Genomic DNA, 24,836 nt, shown 5'->3' with positions numbered 1-24,836 from the left:
AATCATATCAGCTCTTTCTCTTTGGTCTTTCAAAGTTGCCAGACCCAGCACTTTAAGTCTTTTCTCATATGGTGTGTGTGTATTTACCTAATTATAGTGTACAGGAAAGGAGTAAGGCTTATTGGGTCCTATATACTATTCTCTAAATTATTTTCATTATACCTAGCCTCAAACTCATGTATTGTTCCAACTTAATCTACACCCTTGATTTCCAGTTATTGTATTTAGATTTGAACTTGTGCATTGTTTCAGGTTGGGCTATATCACCTAAGCTATTACAAGTATTTATGTATCTGTATGGAAAACTGTATTTCTTCACATCCTTTAGACATGTGGTCTTTCTTAATCTCTTCAATACAAGTCAGATTCTCGCAGGAATCATCACCTGCCTGATGTACAAAAATTCAATGATTCATCTCATGTACTTGCTCTATGAAATATAAAATTACAGCTGTATTACTTGATTTCTTTCACTCTGAATATTAACCTCTTCAATACAAGTCAAATTCTCATGGACAGCATCAACTGCCTGATGTATAATGATTCAATGATGGATCACAATCATCTCATTATAATATATAAAGTTACAGCTGTATTACTCATTCTCTTTCACTCTGGATATAAATAACTGTGGAAAATATGATTAAGCCAATTCACAGAATATGGGGTCACTCAGCTACAACTACAAAATATAATCAAGATGCCAACACTGGTATCCTCTTATACCCACTCATGCCACATGTTGCCAATGTAGGCATCATTGTATGGAAGGGGTTAACCACAGAAAATGTGATCAAACCAGATCACATAATATGGAGATCACTCAGCTACAACTCTTATACCCACTCATGCCACATGTTGCCAATGTAGGCATCATTGTATGGAAGGGGTTAACCACAGAAAATGTGATCAAACCAGATCACATAATATGGAGATCACTCAGCTACAACTACAAAATAAATATAACCAAGAGTCCAATACACCAGTTCAGGCATCCTCATATACATACATACATACATATACCAAGGCTTTTTCCCCCTTACAAGGGAGGTAGCCAAAAAGGAAAAGGCATAAAATCATTCCCACCCATTCCATCCCTAAATACACTCCACATCCTTCCACCCTCCCTCTTCCCTCTTATCTTAGCACCTCCTGGATGACGGGTCATCCCTGCACCTTGTCCACTGACCTGGGTCAGAAGCAGTGTCACAAGACACAGCACATCCACAGCAAGGCCGCTTCATTAAATCGGTGACCCCCCCTCTCCGTCCCCCCATTGCATAAAAGGAGAAGACGGGGAGAAATTCCTTCGGGCTGCGTCAAATTTTGCTCACACATACTACCTCACCCCCCATCCCCCCGCCCATTCCACCTCATGCATCACAACATCATCCATATACAACCATTCTCCATTCACCCCTGTCTTCTGTCCTCTCCCATCCTTCCTCAACAGACATTCCCTTCCTCCCCAAAGCCCCCTTCACCCCATCCATCCACCTCATCCTAGGACATCCCCTCATGTTCACTCCCTCCACATCTGCCTTCCATACCTCTTTTACTAGTCTTTCTTCACTCATTCTTTCCATGTGTCCAAACCATCCTAATACTCTTTCATCAACCCTATCTCCCAACTCCCTTTCCACTCCTGTTTTCCTCCTCACCTCCTCATTTCTCACTCTATCTAGCCTAGTAACCCCCATCATACTTCTCAGAAACCTCATCTCAAACACATTCAAACTCCTTCTCTCTTCCTATCTTATGTTCCATGTTTCTGCCCCATACAGTGCTGTTGGCACAATCACTCCTTCATATAGTCTCCTCTTAGCATCCATTCCCAAATGTCTATTCCTCATTATACTCTTTAATCCACCAAGGCATTTACTCGCTTCTCTCAATCTACATTCTACCTCCACCTTCACTCCACCTTTTCGTGCCACATTTGCACCCAAGTATCTAAAAATATCCACTTCCTCCAGTCGCTCTCCCTTAATTCTCACTTCCAGTCTACTGCCACTTTCACCCCTTGTACATCTCATCACCTTACTTTTACCCACATTTATCTTTAGCTTTCTTCTATCACATACTCTCCCAAACTCTGTTACCAACTTCCTCAATCCCTCCTCCAATCCTGCCACAAGCGCAGTGTCGTCCGCAAACAACAGCTGGCTCACCTCCCATTTTTCTCCATTTTCTTTAACCATCTCCAATCCATGACCCACTACCCTTGCATTTACCTCTCGCACTACCCCATCCATGTATAAGTTGAACAGCCAGGGCGACATAACGCATCCTTGACGAAGTCCCACCTTTACCTCGAACCACTCACTCTCTCCATTTCTAATCCTGACACAAGCTCTACTACTCTCATAAAAACTCTTGACAGCTCCCAGAAGCTTCCCTATTATCCCGTCTATCTGCATAACCTCCCACAGTGCCTTTCTGTCTACCCTATCGTAAGCCTTTTCCAGATCCATAAAAGCCCCAAAAAATCCTTCCCCTTTCCTATAGCTTTCTCACATATCTGTCTTACCACAAAGATCTGATCTATACAACCTCTACCTGTCCTAAATCCACACTGTTCCTCACCAATTACTCCCTCTGTTCCTCTCCTAATCCTCTCAATCAAGATCCTCCCATAAGCCTTCCCAACTACACTTAACAAGCTAATTCCTCTGAAACTACAACATTCACACTTTTCCCCTTTTCCCTTGTTAAGAGGAACTATACAGGCACTCCTCCAGTCCTCCGGCACTCTACCCTCTCTCCAGCAAACATTAAATAACCTCACCAGCCAGTCCACCATCACTGTACCTCCTTTTTTTAGACATTTTGCATGGCATCCATCCAGACCAGGTGCCTTACCTGTTTTCATCATCTTAACAACTGCCTTCACTTCATCCTTCCTTATTTCTCCTCCATTTTCCTCACTCATCACAGTCATTTTCTTAGCATTTCCCACTGCAGCTATCTTTCCCTCCCTATCTTTCACATTTAGCAACTCCCTAAAATATTCTGCCCATCTTCCCCTTACTGCCTTCTCCTCCATTATCATCTCTCCATCTGCACCTTTTACCTTTTCTTCTCTACTTGATTCGCCTCCTTTTTCTCTCTTAATTTCTTTCCAAAACCTCTTTTTATCACTTTCAAAATTTTCTGTCATACTCTTACCCCATTTCACATCTGCTCTCCTCTTTGCCTCCTTTACCTTTTGCCTTACTTCTCTTCTCTTTTCTTTGTACCTCTCATATGACTCCCTCATCCTATTTTGTAACCAATCTGTGAAAGCTCGCTTCTTCTCTTCTACAACCTTCTTTGTTTCCTCATTCCACCATTCACTACCCATCCTTCTATTTCCTCCTGTCCTTCTTGTTCCACACACCATCCTTGCACACTTTGTGACTCTCCTTGAACCATCCCCATCCTCATATACCCACTGGAATTACCAACCCTGGAACAAAGAAGAGAAAGAGGAAATCAATTGGCCATTTAGAGAATCGTGAAAGACATGCAAGTCCTTGACAGAGAAGACCTATTAAAATGGGATTGAAGATAAACAAGGGACATGAAAAGAAACTCCAAAAGGACAGTTATAGAAGATATTTGTAGAAAATGGCTTTCTGCACAGAGTGGTGGATGTCTGTAACAAATTGGACAAAACCATAGTGTGTGCAAACACCATACAAGAATTTAAGAACAAACTAGATGTTGCGATGTGGAGGATATTAGAGAAGATGCACAATGTATCAAAACAGAATTGGACATCTTTATAGAAAGAGGTCCTGTTGATGGATAATAGTATGACCTTTTGATTGCAGTGTTTGAGAGACATGTTGCATCGGTGGAAGATTTAGAGGGCATTTGGAGCTGCTTCCCAACCAGAAGGGAATGAAATAGTAGATAGGCATCACAGGATTTGTTATGCCTATTGCTGAGAGGAGAGAAATCTCTCCCATTGAGGCATTATATTGGTACAATAGTACACCAAGAGCTGGACAAAATGAGTTGTCTGTGCCGCAATACTCTGTGTAAACCTATGATTGGAGATACCCATTGGTGAACCTTGGGAGGGTGGATGATGGCCTGTCAATTAAAATGGGTGAGGAGGTTTGGGAAAAACCACCAGCTGCACATTGTACCACTCAGTGGAACAGGGTGATTGTTACCCAAGTGAATTAATTTGGAAAATAATATATCTGTCAACGGTGTTCCAAGGCGTGTTAGATCTCTGTCCAGTCGTGTGTCCATTGTCCACTTTTGAAGATGCAAGTGATGATTCGAGCGAGAAATTGTGTCCTAAAGAACATGTGGAGCCATTGGTTGTTGTTGTTGTTGTTGTCGTTGTCGTTCCCTAGACCAGTGGTTCCCAACCCCAGGGTTGCGACCCAAACTAGGGTCGCGAGGGTGTTTTTGAGGGTCGCCAGAGGGTCTTTTCTAACTTTTTTTTCATTCAAGTTTCAAATGTATTTAAATTCATTGTGCTAGTAAATATAAACTGAACTATAAAAACGAAAGTTTATAAACATTATGCAAGTACGTAGAAATATAACATGAAATGGTTGAATTTATTATTACAATTAGGGTCGCGACTCCAGGCTAAGAGTGGATTTAGGGTCGCAGCCAAAAAAAGGTTGGGAAACACTGCCCTAGACTGTCTGTCCGAGCAGTCCCGTCTCCCCAAGGAATGCCACAGCCGAAACTGTGTTTTCCCACAAATCCTTTATAGAGTGTATGTTGTGTTGTTTGTGTGCATGATTGTGTATAATGCAGTCTTCCATTATGTGTTGTATGGTATGGGGTGAAGTGTTACATCCTGGGCAGCTGTTCACAATGCAGTCATCCAGCCTCTTCTGGTAGCTTAGAAGTGCTGGGTGGTGGCCGCACCACAGTCTGGTGGTTGATAAGAGTAATTGAGAGGATCTTCAGCATCCTTGAGGGGATATGAAACTGCCTGTTTGGATGGCTTATTATGTCACGGAGTAGGTAAAATTTTGGGTGGATTAATTTTGACATCTAATTTGAGGTACAGTGGAGACTCAATACTTGAACTCAATTTGATCCAAATGGCTGTTTGAGTATCAAAAAGTTTGACCACCGATGCCTATACATACATATACCAAAGGCTTTTTCCCCCTTACATGGGGGGTAGCCAAAAAGAAAAAAGGCATAGAAACCACTCCCACCCATTCCATCCCCTCCACCTTCCTCCCTCCCCTTCATCTTGGCACCTCCTGGATGACAGGTCATCCCTGCATCCTGTCCACTGCCCTGGGTCAGAAGCAGTGTTGCAAGACACAGCACATCCACATCAAGGCTGCTTCATTAATTTGGTGACCCCCCCCATCTCCATCCCCTTGTGCAGAAAAGGAGAAGATGGGGATAAATCCCTTTGGGCTGCATCAAATTATACCTATAAATCAGGTAATTCATTCTAGCCTTAGCAAAACCTTAAGTTTACAAAAATTTCAATATAATTTTTTTTATAATTTTGATTTGTACTTACTGTAAGTGAAGGCTGGTGATGGATAATGTAGAAGAAGAGGGAGAAGGGTGGGGAGGAGGAGGGAGGTTAGTTGTTGGAGGACAAGTCACTATCCATGAAAACGTCTGGTAACTCGTCTCCTGGTGTGATTCCTGTGAACCCACTAGTGGAGGGCTGCAGCTCACTAGTACTTGCATTCTCACTAGATTACTTTTTCAATAATAATCTGTCTAATGTGATCTGCCTTTACCTTTTTTCAAAATGTCTCTGAAATGTTGCATAAAATTTTCATCAGACTGGTTTATGTTTCTGTCCACTCCCACAAATATTTCTTGATCTCTGCAGTGGAGACTCTTTCCTTGCTGTTTCCCTCCTCCTCCCCTGAAGACAGCTCTTCACTTACCTCCTGCAGCTGTTCCTGGTGAAGTTGACACAGCTCATCAGTGGTGAAATCTTCAGAGTGTGCTTGCACCAGCTTCTCCACATCATCACTGTCCACCTCAATGCCTATGGTTCTCCCCAGAGACACAATGTCCTCCACCACAGCAGAATCCAGGACTGAAGGCTCGAATCCCTCAAAATCCTGGGCTATCAAACAGGTTGGCCACAGATTTTTTCCATCTGCCTTTCATTTATCCACATCAACAAATTTTCCATTTTTTCCACTAGTCGCTTAAGTTGTTTTTTCACACCCATCGCCGCATCAGCTCCCTTAATGGCCTCCTTGTTCTTCAGTATGGTGGCTACTATAGATTTTGCCATACAATACTCAGCTGCAAGATTGGTGATCCTTGCTCCTTTCTTATATTTATCAATAATCTCCATTTTCTGTTCAATGGTCATCACTACACTATTCCTTTGGTCTTATTTTCACCACTATTAAATCTCTTTGGTGTCAATGTAAGTTTCTAAATGAAAAACCCCAAACAGAACGCAGGAGAATGTTATTGTTCTGACAACCGTGGTGGGACAACTGGCAGTGGCAGTGAGGGAGAGGCCAGGAGCCTTTGTTTATAATCGTGTGTGGACATTCAAGTACAAGACATTCGAGTATTGAGTCTTCACTGTAATTTATTTATTTATTCATTTTTAGTCGTGTTGTTTTATAGGTGATTAGTTGCTTGTGATCTGAAGATCATCTGGGTATGTGGTGTGTTTGGCTTAAAATTGCACGTTGGTGTTAGTGGCAGAGCCCATTCTCTTTGGTAGTTGCTACAGTGCCTTCCATTTTCTTTGTTGGTCATTTCCTCAGTGATAGCAGGGAAGGAAGCAGTCACTTGGGATTGTGCGCTCTTGGAGAAAGGATAGGTTGCCTGTTGCTGTTGTTCTGTTGTAGGGGCTCCTTCCAGTGTTAATCCTTGTGTTTAAAGTGGAATTTCATCAGTTGGGAGAGCAGTAGAAAGGGCAAACTTCTTCATTAGGTGAGTCCATTCAACTTACAGTTGGTGTGAGTAAGCCTTAGAGGGTGAGCCACCTAAGTAATTTTATTTTGTATCTAAATTTCTCTGGGGTGAGAAAATGTACTTTTGGCTTGTTGAACATCATATGCTCAAAATCAGAAGGCATTCAGTTATCAGTTCACTAATCTATGGCATTATCTTTCACCCTCTGATTTCTTGTTATGTAAGGACATAATTGAAAATTTTCTGAACTTCGATGTTCTCCACAGATTGTAGAATGCAGTGTAAATGATCAAGAATGTCTCCAGTTTCTGGTAGAGGAATGGCAAGGTGTGAGGAAAATCTTAACCTTAGGAATAACTGCAGTCCTTGCACAACAGAGTACATCTACTCCAGTCCTGCATCATCTGGCAGCAATTTGTCGTAACCTCATTGGAAAACTATGGTAGGTGACAAGAAAACTATAAAATATTGGTTTTCTTGAACCACTTTGTGATAATGATGCCATTTACTGATTTCAGCTAATGTGTAATCGGGAGATACCCACAAATTACAGTGTGAAAGAGGAAAATCCATATCCCATACACTCATCAGATTTCTAACATGTTCCCTTTTAAACTCTTGAATTTGATGACACTTGTATATTTGGCTTCCTGATTATATTTATTTTGTAATTGTAACTGAGTGAACCCTGTATTCTGTGAACAGGTTTGATAATATTTTCTGTGACATTATACTTATTTAGGTTGGAAGAGAATGAAGATAACAGCAGTAACTTTATTTTGTAATGCACGTATTGTGATGCATCATCGTACATATGGCAACCTGATATGGACGTGAATATTTGACTCATATTGATTAGGTTAAATTGTGTTCAGATTTCATCTTATGACTCCTAGAATTAGTCCCATTTCATCTCTAATGAAGGGATCAGTGGCAGATACCTGCTTGGGGTTGTCTGACAAGATGAAGTACAGAGCTCCACATTTTTAAAACCCATTAACCCTCCTCAGCTCTATCAAGAAGTGCAGCTTTGAAGGGCTGATATTTGGTTTTGACATTATACTTATTCAGGTTGAAAGAGAATGAAGATAAAAGCAGTAACTTTATTTTGTAATGCACTTGGATCGTAAGAGGCGAGAAGAAAGGGACGGGGAGAGGGACTAGGCATCCTTCTCCCTGTAGCCCCAAGGGGCAAATTCCTAAAAATCAAAGGAAAGGCATAAGGGGTGCTGGAGGGCCTCGGGCCAGCACCCTAAGGTTTGGGTCTTTTAATGTGCGTGGATGTGGTACAGATGAGAGTAAAAGGGAAGAGATAGGTAGTATGTTTGTGAGAAGAAAGTTGGATGTGTTGGCTTTGAGTGAAACTAAGTTGAAAGGGAAGGGTGAGTGTAAGTTTGGGAGTGTAAGTGGGAGGTTATCAGGAGTGAAGAGAGGGCGAGGGAGGGAAGGGGTGGCTATTCTAGTAAGTGAGGAGATAGGTAAAGGGGTAGTGGAGTGGAAGGAGGTTTCCTCAAGGATAATGTGGATGAAGGTGAAACGGGGAAAGGAGATGTGGGTCTTTGTAAGTGCATATGGGCCGGGCAGTGAGAAGAACATGGAAGAAAGGGAGGCCTTTTGGATAGATTTAAATGAGTGCCTAGAGGGTTTAGGAAGAAATGTCAATGTAATAGTACTGGGAGACCTTAATGCTAGGGTGGGAAATGGTCCAATCGATGGAGTGGTTGGGAAGTGTGGAGTTCCAGGAAAGAATCGTAGTGGAGAGTTGATGGTGGAAATGTGTCTAGAAAGAGAGTTGATGATAGCAAATACAGTGTTTCGGAAGAAAGTCAAGCATAAGTACACATGGGAGAGGGTGGTGGAGGGAAGGGTGGTAGATAGAGCGCTAATGGATTATGTAGTGGTAAATAGGATTATGATAGGAAGAGTTAAGGATGTACATGTGCTAAGGGGAGAGGGTGGGGGGAATATCAGATCATTTTTTGGTGGAAGGTAAGCTGAGAGTGGAGGATAGATGGAGAAGGAGGAAAGGGACAAAAGGTAGGGAGGTTCTTAGAGTGAACTCCTTGAATGAAAAGGAAAAGGAGAAGGAGTATGAAAAGAAGCTGAAGGAGGAGTGGGAGGGAGTAAAGGATAGAGCAGAGATGGGTGTGTAGGAGGAATGGGGATGGTTCAAGGAGGGAGTCTTAAAGTGTGCAAGGATGGTGTGTGGAACAAGAAGGACAGGGGGAAATAGAAGAAAGGGTAGTGAATGGTGGGATGAGGAAACAAAGAAGGCTGTAGAAGAGAAGAAGCGAGCATTCACAGATTGGTTACAAAAGAGGACAGGGGAGTCATATGAGACGTACAAAGAAAAGAAAAGAGAAGTAAAGCAAAAGGTAAAGGAGGCAAAGAGGAGAGCAGATGTGAAATGGGGTAGGAGTATGACAGAAAATTTTGAAAGTAATAAAAAGATGTTTTGGAAAGAAATTAAGAGAGGAAGAGGAGGCGAATCAAGTAGGGAAGAAAAGGTAAAAGGTACAGATGGAGAGTTGATAATGGAAGAGATGGCAGTGAGGGGAAGATGGGCAGAATATTTTAGGGAGTTGCTGAATGTGAAGGAGGATAGGGAAGGAAAGATAGCTGCAGTGGGAAATGTGAAGAAAATGAGAGTGATGAGTGAGGAGAATGGAGGAGAAATAAGGAAGGATGAGGTGAAGGCAGCTGTAAAGATGATGAAAGCAGGTAAGGCACCTGGTCTGGATGGATGTCATGCAGAATGTCTGAAAAAGGGAGGTGCAGTGATGGTGGACTGGTTGGTGAGGTTATTTAATGTTTGCTGGAGAGAGGGTAGAGTACCGGAGGACTGGAGTAGTGCCTGTATAGTTCCTCTTTACAAGGGAAAAGGGGACAAGTGTGAATGTAGTAATTTCAGAGGGATTAGCCTGTTGAGTGTAGTAGGGAAGGCTTATGGGAGGATCTTAATTGAGAGGATTAGGAGAGGAACAGAGGGAGTAATTGGTGAGGAACAGTGTGGATTTAGGACGGGTAGAGGTTGTGTAGATCAGATCTTTGTGGTAAGACAGATATGTGAGAAAGCTATAGGAAAGGGGAAGGATGCTTTTTGGGCTTTCATGGATCTGGAAAAGGCTTATGATAGGGTAGACAGAAAGGCACTGTGGGAGGTTATGCAGATTTATGGGATAGGAGGAAAGCTTTTGGGAGCTGTCAAGAGTTTTTATGAGAGTAGTAGAGCATGTGTTAGGATTAGAAATGGAGAGAGTGAGTGGTTTGAAGTAAAGGTGGGACTTCGTCAAGGATGCGTTATGTTGCCCTGGCTGTTCAACTTATACATGGATGGGGTGGTGCGAGAGGTGAATGCTAGGGTAATGAGTCAGGGATTGGAGATGGTTAAAGAAAATGGAGAAAAGTGGGAGGTGAGCCAGCTGTTGTTTGCGGACGACACTGCGCTTGTGGCAGGGTCAGAGGAGGGATTGAGGAAGCTGGTGGCAGAGTTTGGGAGAGTATGTGATAGAAGAAAGCTAAAGATAAATGTGGGTAAAAGTAAGGTGATGAGATGTACAAGGGGGTGAAAGTGGCAGTAGACTGGAAGTGAACATTAAGGGAGAGCGACTGGAGGAAGTGGATATTTTTAGATACTTGGGTGCAAGTGTAGCAGGAAAAGGTGGAGTGAAGGTGGAGGTAGAATGTAGATTGAGAGAAGCGAGTAAATGCCTTGGTGGATTAAAGAGTGTAATGAGGAATAGACATTTGGGAATGGATGCGAAGAGGAGACTGTATGAAGGAGTGATTGTGCCAACAGCACTGTATGGGGCAGAAATGTGGAACATAAGAGAAGAAGAGAGAAGGAGTTTGAATGTGTTTGAGATGAGGTGTCTGAGAAGTATGGTGGGGGTTACTAGGCTAGATAGAGTGAGAAATGAGGAGGTGAGGAGGAGAACAGGGGTGAAAAAGGAGCTGGGAGATAGGGTTGATGAAAGAATATTAGGATGGTTTGGACACATGGAAAGAATGAGTGAAGAAAGACTAGTAAAAGAGGTATGGAAGGCAGATGTGGAGGGAGTGAACATGAGGGGACGTCCTAGGATGAGGTGGATGGATGGGGTGAAGGGGGCTTTGGGGAAGAGGGGAATGTCTGTTGAGGAAGGAAGGGAGAGGACGGAAGACAGAGGTGAGTGAAGAATGGTTGTATATGGATGATGTTGTGACTGCATGAGGAGGAATGGGCGGGGAAGTGGGGTAGTATGTGTGAGTAAATTTTGACGCAGCCCGAAGGGATTTCTCCCCGTCCTCGCCTTATATGCAAAGGGGGACGGAGAGGGGGGGTCGCCGATTAAATGAAGCGGCCTTGCTGTGGATGTACTGTGTCTTGCGACACTGCTTCTGACCCAGGGCGGTGGGCAGGGTGCAGGGATGACCCGTCATCCAGGAGGTGCTCAGATGAGAGGAAGGGTGGGAGGGGTGTGGAGTGTATTTAGGGATGAAATGGGTGGGAGTGTTTTTATGCCTTTCCCTTTTTGGCTACCTCCCTTGGAAGGGGGGAAAAAGCCTTGGTATATGTATGTATGTATGTACGTATTGTGATGCATCATCATACATTAGGCTACCTGGTATGCACATGAATATTTGATGGTTAAGAAATTAATTGTTACATTGATAAGACCGAAATTAGAATATGCTATATCAATGTGGGCACCTAGCACAAAGAAAAACACAAGGAAATTAGAAAGAATCCAAAGAGCAGCAACAAAGATGGCACCCACACTATCAAATTTGACATATGAACAAAGATTGGAAAAATTACAGCTGTCAACATTAGAGCAGAGAAGGGAAAGAGGCGACTTGTTGACCATTTTCAGAATTATGAAGGGGATGGAAGTTTTTGATAGAGATGACCTATTAAAATGGGACAAAAGAGAAGAGGACATGCAAAGAAATTAAAGAAAGACAGTTACAGAAGAGACCTGAAAAAGAACAGTTTCCCGCACAGAGTGATTGATGCCTGGAATGGGCTGAACAGTGAATCAGTAAATGCCAGAACTATACACAAGTTTAAAACTAAACTAGACGTGGAGAGGTACGAAAACGGATCACAACGAGCATAGCTCCCATCCTGTAAAATACAACTAGGTAAATACATAGGTTTGTAAGTGGGCACTACAGCAAAAGGTGTAACAGTTGGCCAGTATAGCTATGCCAGTCTACTCACACCACTGAGTTTGGGATGTTGCAGGTTGGCAGCTAAGTCCAATGAACTGTCAGACAATGAGAAGAATGAAATCAGTGCTCTGATTGGTCAGCTGAGCTGGATAACTACACAAATGAAACCTGATATTGCCTTTGATGTGTGTAAAGTGAGCAGACATTGTAAAAATGCCACAGTGGCTGATGCTGTGAGACTCAGTAAGATTATCAGTTGAGTTGTGGATAATTATTTTTGCTTGCTTTTTAGAAAGCTGTCAGCTGTGGAGGACTGTATAATTGAGTGCTTCTCAGATGCTTCCTTTGGGAACCTTCTGATGGTGGCTCACAGGGAGGATTTATGATTTTTCTTAAGGATGGAGAATGAAGAAGATACCCAATTTATTGGCAATCAAGGAAATTGCACAAAGTGGTGAAATCAACATTCTGCTGAGACCCTGGTGCTCATTGAGTGCACTGAGGCTGCTTCCTATCTTGGATGGATCAGCAGGGGAAATTGTCAAATGCCAGACCTTAGCTGTATGCTGCTTGGTTAACAACAAGAGTTTGGTGGAGGCCTTGAATTCTTCTCATAGTTGAGGATTGTCATCTTCACATCAACATTGCACTGCTGAAGGATATGTTGTTGCATGGTGAGACTAACTCTTTCTTGAGTTGGAACCTCGGAGCAACTTGCCGACTGCCTTACTAAGAAAGGGGCCTTGGCCCAGCATATGCGAGGCCCTCTCTGGTCAATAGGTTCCCTTGGCATATAAATACTTTGGGGGGGGGGGGAGAAAAGACTGAGCATTGTTGGAGTGTTCACTTGTTGTCATTTGGCTGAGGGCAGCCATATCAGATTTATGTGGTTCAGTGAACAGACACCAGGGACCAGTGTTGTTGAGTTACTATGTGGAGTGCTTGGTCCTCAATATTAAGGAAATGGTGAATGGAGTAAGTTTGGTCTAATATTTTATATTTTAATTCTTTTACAGTCCTACATCTTATCATATATTAGTTATATCTTAAACTAGTTGTGGCCTTTTTTATGCAAAATATATCATGATGCACAAGACCTCAAGCAAGAGCACTTACATTTTATAACACTTTTGTGGATACATGGATAAGCATTGCCTATTTTTGTATGGAACAACACCAAAAAAATGTAAAGTACTAGAAATGGACAATAACCATGAAAGGTCATCCTTAAACTATTCCTTAGGAAGTGAACACATTACAAAAACAAAAGAGGAGAAAGATTTGGGAGTGTTGATAAAAGACATCCTGTCACCTGACAGACATATCAGCAGGATTGTGGGAGAGACATATGGACTACTGCAGAAGATTAAAGTGGTGTTCCATTATATGGATAAAGAGATAATAAAAAAAACTCGTCAAAACCCTGATACATCCAAGACTAGAACATGCGTCAGTAGTATGGTCTGAACACAGAGTGAAGGGTGTAAACAAGATTGAGATAATACAAAGGGCAGCAACCAAACTGGTTTCCAGCCTGGCAGATAAACCATATGAGGAAAGACAAAAGGCACTGGGTCTGCCAACTTTGAAAGATCAAAGAGAAAGAGGCAACGTGATTACAATGTTCAGGTCACAAAAGGGGATAGATCACATTGATATAAAAGATGTGATTAAAGATAGGAGGGCTTAAAGAGGTAATTGAAGTAAATTAAGAAAGACCACGTGTCTAAAGGATGTGAAGAAATACAGGTTTCCATATAGATATGTAGAATAGCTTAGGTGATATAGCCCAGGCTCAAATAATACACCAGTTCAAATCAAAATATGGTAATTGAAAATCAAAGATATAGATTAATTTGTAACCATACATGAATTTGAGTCTAGGTATGTTAGAAAATTAGAGAATAGGAGACAGGACCCATTGAGCATTGCTCCTTTCCCATAAACTACAATTAGGTAAATACATCTTACATAAGCTACTGCATGACACTGCTACATGACACATCCCCCTTTCCCGGATAAAACTGTTTAAATCTGTGAAGCAAGACTTAAACTCTTTGGCAGGGCACGTCACTGTATCAGCTACTACATTTTGTTTTCCTGGAATGTGGTGAATACTTAAATCATATCTCTCAAGTGCTAATACCCATCTGGCTAATCAATAATTTTTTGTTTTCCAATTTATGATATATTTCAGAGGATTGTGGTCACTTAAAATAACTATTGTCAAGAAAAATTTGAAATTTCTTTAAGGCTGATATGAGGCTGAGGGCTTCCTTTTCAGTGTAGAATACTGCTTTTGGTATTCCTTGAGGATTTGAGACATGAATGAGATGGGCCTCATGGTGCTATGCTTGCTCTGGAAAAGGATGGTGCCATGAGGCCCATCTGATAGCTACTGACAGTAAGACCTTTTTTATATTTTGTGATGCCAGGTCTTACTGTCAGGAGCTATCAAGATGTGACGGTCTGAAATAAGCTTTTTACATTCCACAATGGATGCATAGATCACCTTCATCCCATCTGAAATAACCTAAAGAGAGCATACAGATTCAAGGAGAAGCTACCTCAGCAAGATTAGGACAATATCTTCAATAGAATCCAAGCATGCACATGAATCTTCTCATACCTCTTTTTGTTTTTGGGACCTTGTAATCCATGATGTCCTTCATTGGCTTCTAACGGTGTGATGCAGTTTTGATTGACTTGATGCCCTAAATGCTCAGTGGTGCTCCTATCAAAGGCACCCTTCTTCAGGTTCACATAAAGTTGAGTTTGTTTCAGTCTATTGAGTAAACTTTTCAACCTAGTCATGTATCAGCAAACACAATTATGTCAACTGAATAAACTCTGATACCTGGCAGTCCCTCAACTAGCCAATTTACAAGGCACAGGAAAGATGCCCCTCTATTTTTCATTGCAAATGGGGTCATCTTGTATTGAAAGTGCCCTGTGGCTCTGCATGTAAGAGGGATTTGATGATTTCCCTTCAAGTCTATCTTTGACAAAAAATTTGCTGCAAAAACTTCCTCAATAAGATCATCTATTTTAGGTAGCAGGTAAAGGTCCACTTTTGTGACCACATTCACCTTTCTGTAATCAACACATAGCCACTCACCTTTAGGTTTTGGCACAAGTACAGCTGGTGAAGCCCAAGGACTGGTACTAGGCTCCACTAGTCCTTGTACCATAAGTCAGTTCACTTCTGCCTCCATAATCCTCTTCTTCTGGGGTGACAATCTGTATGGGGTCTGTCTCACCAGCTTGGCATTTTTGTAGAGGAGGACTTGGACTTCTTCATGCACCTCTCCTGCTAGTGATGACAGAGATCCCTCTAATGCCTCACTTATGTCTGGCCTGTCTAAATCATGAAATAGAATTAGATCCCAATATCTGAATCAAAATTCCCATCAGCTTGTCCTGTCTCAATCACACCAACCACTTCTTCCTCCAGTATTTCTCTTTGAAATGGTTTCAAGAGATTTATATGCACCTCTTGCACACCTGCTCTTGGGTTGCTTACCATGCAGTTATCACAGCCTCTTCTCTCAAGTACCTTGAATGGTCCTTCATATTTTGGGTGCAATGAGGTAGGCTGAGGAGATAAAACTAAAACATAATCTCCTAAATTGATTTCTCTCCTGACAGTCTTCCTATCATAACCATAATAAACTTCTTGCAACTTTTCTGAGTTCCTCCCAGCTATTTCTTTAAGCTTTTTCAACTTTCCAAAGTTAGTACCTACAAGCTTTGAGTAAGGGATATTTAATTCAGAGCCTTTTGACATCATTTCCTCATACAAGGAGGCAAAGGGTTCTTGTGGAGTTCTGCTGAACATCAAATGAAAAGGAAAAAATCCTTGGTCTTCATGTATTGTTACTCTAGTGGCATACAGCAATAATTCTATGCTTTCATCCCAGTCCTTGTTAAACTCTTAAGATAAATGCTCTAATCATGAGTTTTAGAGTTTTGTGGAACCTCTCAAGACTCCCTTGACTTTGTGGGTGGTATGCTGACACAACCACATGTTTTATGTGGAAAGCTTCCAAGACTCTCTTGAATATCCCACTTCAGAAGTTAGTACCTCTGTTACTTTGTACCTCCTGAGGCATACCTATCTTATTAAAGACATTAAGACTTTAGTGATTGTCCTTGCTTTTATGTTTGGCAGGGATATTGCTTCAGCATACCATGTGGATTGACTAATAATGGTAACCAGAAATGACTTACCAGACTTAGTCTTTGGGAGGGTTCCTACACAATCAACAACTATTCTGCTGATAGGTTCCTCAATTACAGGAACTCAGCACATGGGTGCCTTCTTGGGAGTGTCACAAAGTTTCCTGGACAATTGACACACAATACAATGTTGAATTACCCTTTTGATATCTTTTGACAAATGTGGCCAATAAAAATTGTAAAACACTAACCCTATGATATTCTCCCTAATCTTCTTTGGAACTATGATTAGAGTGATGACATCACCTCCTACCTCTTCTGGCACTTTATATCTTCTCCAAAGTACACCATCTTTCATGATGAACTTGATCTTGCTGTACTCTTCTTCCTGCTCCTCCTCCTTGGCTGTCTGGCACATCTCCCTCAGCTGCAGGTCCTTCTGTTGTAGTTGAATGAGCTCTCAATCTATGGGTTTCTCGGGGATCATTTCTTCTGCTTGGGCGTTGCCTCCCTGGTTTCCTCCTACATCTCCTGCTGCTACCCACTTCTCTTCCTCACTAACTTCATCTCCTGATTCTTTTGGATTCTTGTCTGCATAATATGCTACATTTTGAAACAGAAGGTTAAGGTTGTTTCCATTTAGTTCATCTTCCTTTTGGGTCTTTTTGGTCTGAGATCTGGTAATGACTGCTACCGGATCCTCCATGTCAGGTTTGCCATCATTTGTCTGTCTAGTCTTAGGGTCATTTACTGTCTTTAGTCTAACCTGTACTATCTCACCTATATAAATTCTGAGGAGGAAGTCTATCCCCTTCAATGGTAGTTCAGCTATCCCTACCTCTACACTTACTGTCCTACCATCTATTTCAAATAAAACCTTTATTATGGGTGCTAGTGTTGTCACTCCCCCAGCTATTCCCAGCATATATATCCATCTTCTAATCCTGGTATCACATTTGGCCTCACAATTGTGCAGGATGCCCCTGTGTCTCACAGAGCTTGACTGCATATTTCCCCTCACTTCCTTCTAATCCTACCCTAGCATTTTTCATATAAGGCAACCAATCTTGGCTTATTCCTGTATCCTCCACTTTGTCTAACCTATCCTCACCTACACAGCAGTTGCTATCATCAAAATACTCTGCCCATCTGTCCCTTACCACCTCCTCCTCTGTCAAGATCTGTCCATCCGTAGCTGTTACCTTTTCTTCTCTACTTGACTTATCTCCCTTTCATCTCTTGATTTCCTTCCAAAACATCTTTTTATTGCTTGCATGTTGTTATGGCAAAGTAGCATGCATGCAGTTGATACTTTAGGGCAGTGTTTCTTAACCCCTGGGTCGCGACCCAAATTTGGGTCGCCAAGCCATTTTATTGGGTCGCTAAGGGTTTGCAGAAAATAATTATTTTCCCACTACAAATATATTATAATTACATACTGTAATAATGAAAATACATGATGCCTAGTTTTAGGATTCTAAGCAGACCATGATTAAATAAAAACTCCAAAGCAGAAAATTTATTTGAAGTGTTTTGAAATTTCAATGTAAAACCGACAATATCTATGTAGGCTTGGGTCGCGATGCTTGATTTGTGCAAAATTTTGGGTTGCTGCCAAAAAAGGTTAAGAACCACTGCTTTAGGGTCTATATGGGGTGCCCCTATGGACCAGAGCCACACATAATTTTTTCTGTGATAGAGGAGGACTGCTCACAGAGAAATGATGAAACTTTTCTTATACTGCTACTGTCCCTCTGTTATGCTGTCCCCCAACCCCTTGTTGCTGTCCTGTACCATATCTCTGAATTTCATTTCCTTGTTTCGCCTATGCTGTGGTGGGGCAAAAGAATACTGCCACCAAGTATTTCCACTTGGATAATAAGAGGCGAGAAAAACGGGACGGGGATTGGGACCAGGCATCCTTCTCCCTGTAGCCCCACAGGGGACATTCCTAAAAAAAAGTAAAGGCATAAGAGGGTCTAGGAGTTTTCGGACCAGCACCCTAAGGTTTGGGTCTTTTAAGGTGCGTGGATGTGGTACAGATGAGAGTAAAAGGGAAGAGATAGATAGTATGTTTGTGAGAAGAAAGATGGATGTGTTGGCCTTGAGTGAAACTAAGTTGAGAGGGAAGGGAGAGTGTGAGTTTGGGAGTGTAATTGGGTGGTATTCAGGACTGAAGAGAGGCAGAGAACGGGTGGCTATACTAGTAAGTGAAGAGATAGGTAAACGTGTAGTGGAGTGAAATGAGGTTTCCTCAAGGATAAGGTGGAACTGGGAAAGGAGATGTGGGTTTTTGTAAGTGCAAATGGGCCTGGTAGTGAGAAGAGTGTAGAGGAAAGGGAGGCTTTTTGGATAGATTTAAATGAGTGCGTAGAGGGATTAGGGAGGAATGTCAATGTAGTAGTACTGGGAGACCTTAATGCTAGGGTAGGAAATTAACCAATTGACGGAGTGGTTGGGAAATGTGGAGTTCCAGGAAGGAATCATAGTGGAGAGTTGATGGAGGAGATGTGTCTAGAAAGAGAGTTGATGATAGCAAATACAGTGTTTCGGAAGAAAGTCTAGCATAAGTATACATGGGAGAGGGTGGTAGATAGAGCATTAACCTCTTCAGTACGGGCCAAAATCTCGTGGGCAGCATTAGTTGCCAGACGTATGATGTGTCGTAATAATAATCGCATCATAAAATATAGTCACCGCTTATATCGATCATTCTCTCTTTCACCAGTGAATTTTGATAACCATAGAAAATGTGATGAAGACAGTTTAGAGAGTATGTCATTACACAGGGGCAACTACAATAAATATAATCAAGACGCCGATATGGCAGCCTCGCGTCTTCACTTGCTCCTCATGCCGCCTATGTATGCGGCACTGTATGGAAGGGGTTAATGGAATATGTAGTGGTAAATAGGTGTATAATAGGAAGAGTTAAGGATGTACATGTGCTAATGGGAGAGAGTGGGGGAATATCAGATCATTTTTTGGTGGAAGGTAAGTTGAGAGTGGAGGATAGATGGAGAAAGAGGAAAAGGACAAAAGGTAGGGAGGTGCTTAGAGTGAACTCTTTACATGAAAAGGAAAAGGAGAAGTAGTACAAGAAGAAGCTGAAGGAGGAGTGGGAGGGAGTGAAAGATAGAGTAGAGCTAGGAGTGGAGGAGGAATGGGTATGGTTCAAGGAGGGAGTCACAAAGTGTGTAAAGATGGTGTGTGGAACAAGAAGGACAGGAGGAAATAGAAGGAAGGGTAGTCAATGGTGGGATGAGGAAACAAAGAAGCTTGTATAAGAGAAGAAGCAAGCTTTCACAGATTGGTTACAAAATAGAACAAGGGAGTCATATGAGAAATACAAAGAAAAGAAAAGAGAAGTAAAGCACAAGGTAAAGGAGGCAAAAAGGAGAGCAGATGTGAAATGGGGTAAGAGTATGACAGAAAATTTTGAAAGTATTTAAAAGATGTTTTGGAAAGAAATTAAGAGAGGAAGAGGAGGCGAATCAAGTAGAGAAGAAAAGGTAAAAGGTGCAGATGGAGAGGTGATAATGGAAGAGAAAGCAGTAAGGGGAAGATGGGCAGAGTATTTTAGGGAGTTGCTAAATGTGAAGGAATGATAGGGAGGGAAAGATAGTTACAGTTGGAAGTGCTAAGAAAATGACCGTGATGAGTGAGGAAAATGGAGGAGAAATAAGGAAAGATGAAGTGAAGGCAGTTGTTAAGATGATGAAAGCAGGTAACACACCTGGTCTGGATAGATGCCATGCAGAGTGTCTAAAAAAAGGAGGCACTGTGATGGTGGACTGGCTCGTGAGGTTATTTAATGTTTGCTGGAGAGAGGGTAGAGTGCCGGAGGACTGGAGGAGTGCCTGTATAGTTACACTCAACAAGGGAAAAGGGGACAAGTGTGAGTGTAGTAGTTTCAGAGGGATTAGCTTGTTAAGTGTAATAGGGAAGGCTTATGGGATGATATTGATTGAGAGGATTAGGAGAGGAACAGAGGGAGTGATTGGCGAAGAGCAGTGTGGATTTAAGACAGGTAGAGATTGTGTAGACCAGATTTTTGTGGTAAGACAGATTTGTGAGAAACCTATAGGAAAAGGTAAAGATGTTTTTTTGGCTTTTATGGATCTGGAAAAGGCTTTTGACAGGATAGACAAGAAGGCACTGTGGGAGGTTATGCAGATATACGGGATAGGAAGAAAACTTCTAGGAGCTGTGAAGAGTTTTTACGAGAGTAGTATAGCATATGTCAGGATTAACCACTTCCATACGGTGATGCCTACGTAGGCGTCATGAGGAGCAAGTGGGTACGCGATGATGCCGACATTGGCGTATTGATTATATTTATTGTAGTCGTACCTGCGTGACCCCCATTCTCTCTAAACTGGCTTCATCACATTTTCTATGGTTATCAAAATTCAAGGGTGAAAGAGAACGAGCGATTGAGCAGTGACTTTATTTTTAATAATGCGATTATTATGACACAACATCGCATGTCGGGCAGCTAATGCTGCCAGACTTGTGATGTGCCCCGGAGTGAAGAGGTTAAAATTGGAGAGAGTGAGTGGTTCGAGGTAAAGGTGGGACTTTGTCAGGGATGTGTTACGTTGCCGTGGCTGTTCAACTTATACATGGATGGGGTGATGCGAGAGGTAAAAGCAAGGGTGGTGGGTTAGGGATTGGAGATGTTTAACCACTTCCATACGGTGACGCCTACGTAGGCGTCATGAGGAGCAAGTGGGTACGCGATGATGCCAACGTCGGCGTCTTGATTATATTTATTATAGTCGTACCTATGTAACCTTCATTCTCTCTAAACTGGCTTCATCATATTTTCTATGATTATCAAAATTCACGGGTGAAAGAGAACGAACAATTGAGCACTGACTTTATCTTTTATGCGATTATTTTGACGCAACATTGCACGTCGGGCAGCTAATGCTGCCAGACGTGCGATGTGCCCCGGAGTGAAGAGGTTAAAGAAAATGGAGAAAAGTGGGAGGTGAGCCAGTTGTTTTTTGCGGACGACACTGCACTTGTAACAGGATCAGAGGAGGGATTGAGGAAGTTGGGAGATTGTTTGAAAGTAGAAATTGAAGAGAAATGTGGGTAAAAGGAAGGTGATGAGATATACAAGGGATGAAATTGGCAGCAGACTGGAAGTGAGCATTAAGGGAGAGCAACTGGAGGAAGTGGATAGTTTTAGATACTTGGGTGCGAAAGTTGCAGGAAAGGGTGGAGAGGAGGTGGAGGTAGAATGTAGATTGAGAAAAGTGCGTAAATGCCTTGGTGGATTAAAAAGTGTAATGAGGAATAGACATTTGGGAATGAATGCTAAGAGGAGACTGTATGAATGAATGATTGTGCCAACAGCACTGTATGGGGCAGAAACATGGAACATAAGAGAGGAAGAGAGAAGGAGTTTGAATATGTCTGAGATGAGGTGTCTGAGAAGTATGATGGGGGTTACTAGGCTAGAAAGAGTGAGAAATGAGGAGGTGAGGAGAACAGGAGTGGTAAGGGAGTTGGGAGATAGGGTTGATGAAAGAGTATTAGGATGGTTTGGACACATGGAAAGAATGAGTGAAGAAAGACTAGTAAAAGAGGTATGGAAGGCAGATGTGGGGGGATTGAACATGAGGGGTGACCTAGGACAAGATGGATGGATGGGGTGAAGGGGGCTTTGGGGAAGAGGGGAATGTCTGTTGAGGAAGGACGAGAGAGGACAGAAGACAGGGGTGAATGGAGAATGGTTGTATATGGATGATGATGTGATGGATGAGGTGGAATGGATGGGGGGTGAGGTAGTATGTGTGAGAAAAATTTGACACAGCCTGAAGGGATTTCTCCCCGTCTTCTTGTTTTCTGCATGAGGGGATGGAGAGGGAGGGGTCGCCGATTTAATGAAGCGGCCTTGCTGTGGATGTGCTGTGTCTTGCGACACTGCTTCTGACCCAGGGCAGTGGACAAGATGCAGGGATGACCCGTCATCCAGGAGGTACCAAGAAAAGAGGGAGGGTGGAGGGGAGTGGAGTGTATTAGAGATGGAATGGGTGGAAATGTTTTCTATGCCTTGTTCTTTTTGGCTGTCTTCTTGTGAGGAGGAAAATGCCTTTGGTATATATATGTATGTACTTCCCCATTTTACATCAGTTCTCCTTTATGCCTCCTTTATCTTTTGTTTGGCTTCTCTTCTTTTTTCTTTATAGTTCTCATATTTTTCTCTTATCCTATTTTGTAACCAGTCCCTGAATGCTTGCTTCTCTTTTACCTTCTTCACTTCATCATCTCGCCACTCACTACCCTTCCTTCTATCTCCCCCGCTCCTTCATGTTCCTCATATAATATTTTCACACCATGTCATATCCTCCTTGAAACACCCCCATTCCTCTTCCACACCAACTTCCACTCTGTCCTTCACCACCTACCACACTTCTCTCAGCTTCTCCATGTACCCCTGCTCCTTTTCCTTCTTATTAAACAGTTACCTCCAAGCTCCTCCCTACCTTCTCTCCTTTTCCTCTTTCTCCATCTATCCTCTACTCTCAATTTAGCCTCCAAAAAATGATCTGATATTCCCCCACTCTCTCCCCCAAGTACATGTACATCCAAAATTCTTCTTACTCTTCTCCTGGGTACCACTATACAGTTCATTAAACCCCTATCTATCACCTCTCCTATGTGTACTTATACTTGACTTTCTTCCTAAACACTGTGTTAGCTCTCCTTTACTCTCTAGACACATCTCCACCATCAACTCTCCACTACAATTTTTTTCCTGGAACTCAACACTTCCCATCCACTCTGTCTATTGGCTCATCAATTCTAGCACTGAGATCTCCCTGTCTATTGATCCATCTACTCTAGCACTGAGATCTCCCTAGTCATTTAAACCTATCCTAAAAGCCTTACTTTCCTCTACACTCTTCTCACTACAAAGTCCATATGCACTTACATACATACATATACCAAGGCTTTTCCCCCCTTACAAGGGAGGTAGCCAAAAAGGAAAAGGCATAAAATCATTCCCACCCATTCCATCCCTAAATACACTCCACACCCCTCCACCCTCCCTCTTCCCTCTTATCTTAGCACCTCCTGGATGACGGATCATCCCTGCACCCTGTCCACTGCCCTGGGTCAGAAGCAGTGTCGCAAGACACAGCACATCCACAGCAAGGCCGCTTCATTAAATCGGCGACCCCCCTTCTCCGTCCCCCCATTGCATAAAAGGAGAAGATGGGGAGAAATCCCTTCAGGCTGTGTCAAATTTTGCTCACACATACTACCTCACCCCCCATCCCCCCACCCATTCCACCTCATGCATCACAACATCATCCATATACAACCATTCTCCATTTACCCCTGTCTTCTGTCCTCTCCCGTCCTTCCTCAAGAGACATTCCCCTCTTCCCCAAAGCCCCCTTCACCCCATCCATCCACCTCATCCTAGGACGTCCCCTCATGTTCACTCCCTCCACATCTGCCTTCCATACCTCCTTTACTAGTCTTTCTTCACTCATTCTTTCCATGAGTCCAAACCATCCTAATACTCTTTCATCAACCCTATCTCCCAACTCTCCTCTTTTACTCCGAGATCCCTCCCGCGAAGATACATCTCAGCGCTGAAGGAACTCGGTAAGGACAACAGCATTTTCATCTCACAAGCAGACAAAGGGGGCGGCGTCGTGATCATGGACAAAGCAGATTACGTGAGGAAGATGGAGCAATTGTTGGAAGATGAAGACACGTACACGAAGAAACGTCCAGGTCACGCCAAGGAGGAAGCTATGATTTTTAACGGTAAGGTGAGAAAGATTTTGGGAGGCTCGGAGATGGGACGCAGACTAAAACACCTAATCGAGGAGGACCCTCGCCCGCCAACAATGAGGGGTCTTCCCAAGACCCACAAACCAGGGGTCCCCATGAGACCTATCACATCAGGGATTGGCAGTGCCCCCCACCGACTAGCGAAGGTTTTGGCCAAGCCCCTATCTAAAGCCATGGGATCCATAAGTGGATCTCATTTAAGAAATTCAGAGGACCTGCTATGCAGATTAAAGGGGACAAGCATGAGGTACAAGAAAATGGCCAGCTATGATGTGAAATCCTTATTCACACAAGTTCCCACAGATGGCGCTCTGGAGGCAGTGTGGAGAGTGGTCATCAACAAGGACGAGGAGGAGTTGCCGCTGCCCAGGGGAGACTTCATGAAGCTGGTATCCATGTGCGTAAACTTTGGTTCATTCACCTTCGAGGGAGAGGAGTTTCTTCAACACAGTGGCCTTGCAATGGGGTCACCTCTGAGTGCCGTGGCTGCTTGCCTCTTCATGGAGGTCCAAGAGAAGGACCACTACTCTCATATCATAGGAAGGAGAGCAATATGGCTCAGGTACGTGGACGATGTTCTTATAATCGCTCCGAACAGGACAGACCTGGATGACGTCAGGAGTCAATTAAATAGAGTGAATCCGCAGATCCAATTCACTATAGAAGAGGAAGAAGAGGGAAAGCTTCCGTTTCTGGATACCCTATTAATAAAGACTACTGAGGGCCTCCTGTTCAGGGTTTACAGAAAGCCTACGAACCGTGACGACTTCATACACTACCTGTCGGCACACAAT

At 42.8% G+C, this 24,836-nt stretch overlaps 1 protein-coding gene across 6 annotated transcripts in view; it reads left to right on the top strand.

Annotated features, from left to right (window-relative positions):
• Mms19 (MMS19 nucleotide excision repair protein) overlaps positions 1–24,836 on the top strand; it is a 514,253-nt gene that overhangs the window by 218,433 nt on the left and 270,984 nt on the right. For all 6 annotated transcript variants that reach the window (XR_012967332.1, XM_076202916.1, XM_076202918.1 and 3 more), the window contains one exon: positions 7,149–7,324. Coding sequence is in view for 5 of the 6 variants with exons in the window: in XM_076202916.1 (XP_076059031.1) it covers positions 7,149–7,324 (176 nt within the window). In the remaining variant the exon portion in view is untranslated. The remainder of the gene's footprint in view (positions 1–7,148; positions 7,325–24,836) is intronic.

This window comes from Oratosquilla oratoria, chromosome 19 (assembly GCF_046742065.1).
Source record: "Oratosquilla oratoria isolate Oo_2021 chromosome 19, ASM4674206v1, whole genome shotgun sequence".
Taxonomy (NCBI): domain Eukaryota; kingdom Metazoa; phylum Arthropoda; class Malacostraca; order Stomatopoda; family Squillidae; genus Oratosquilla; species Oratosquilla oratoria.
This window is presented reverse-complemented; position numbering and strand designations above follow the sequence as displayed.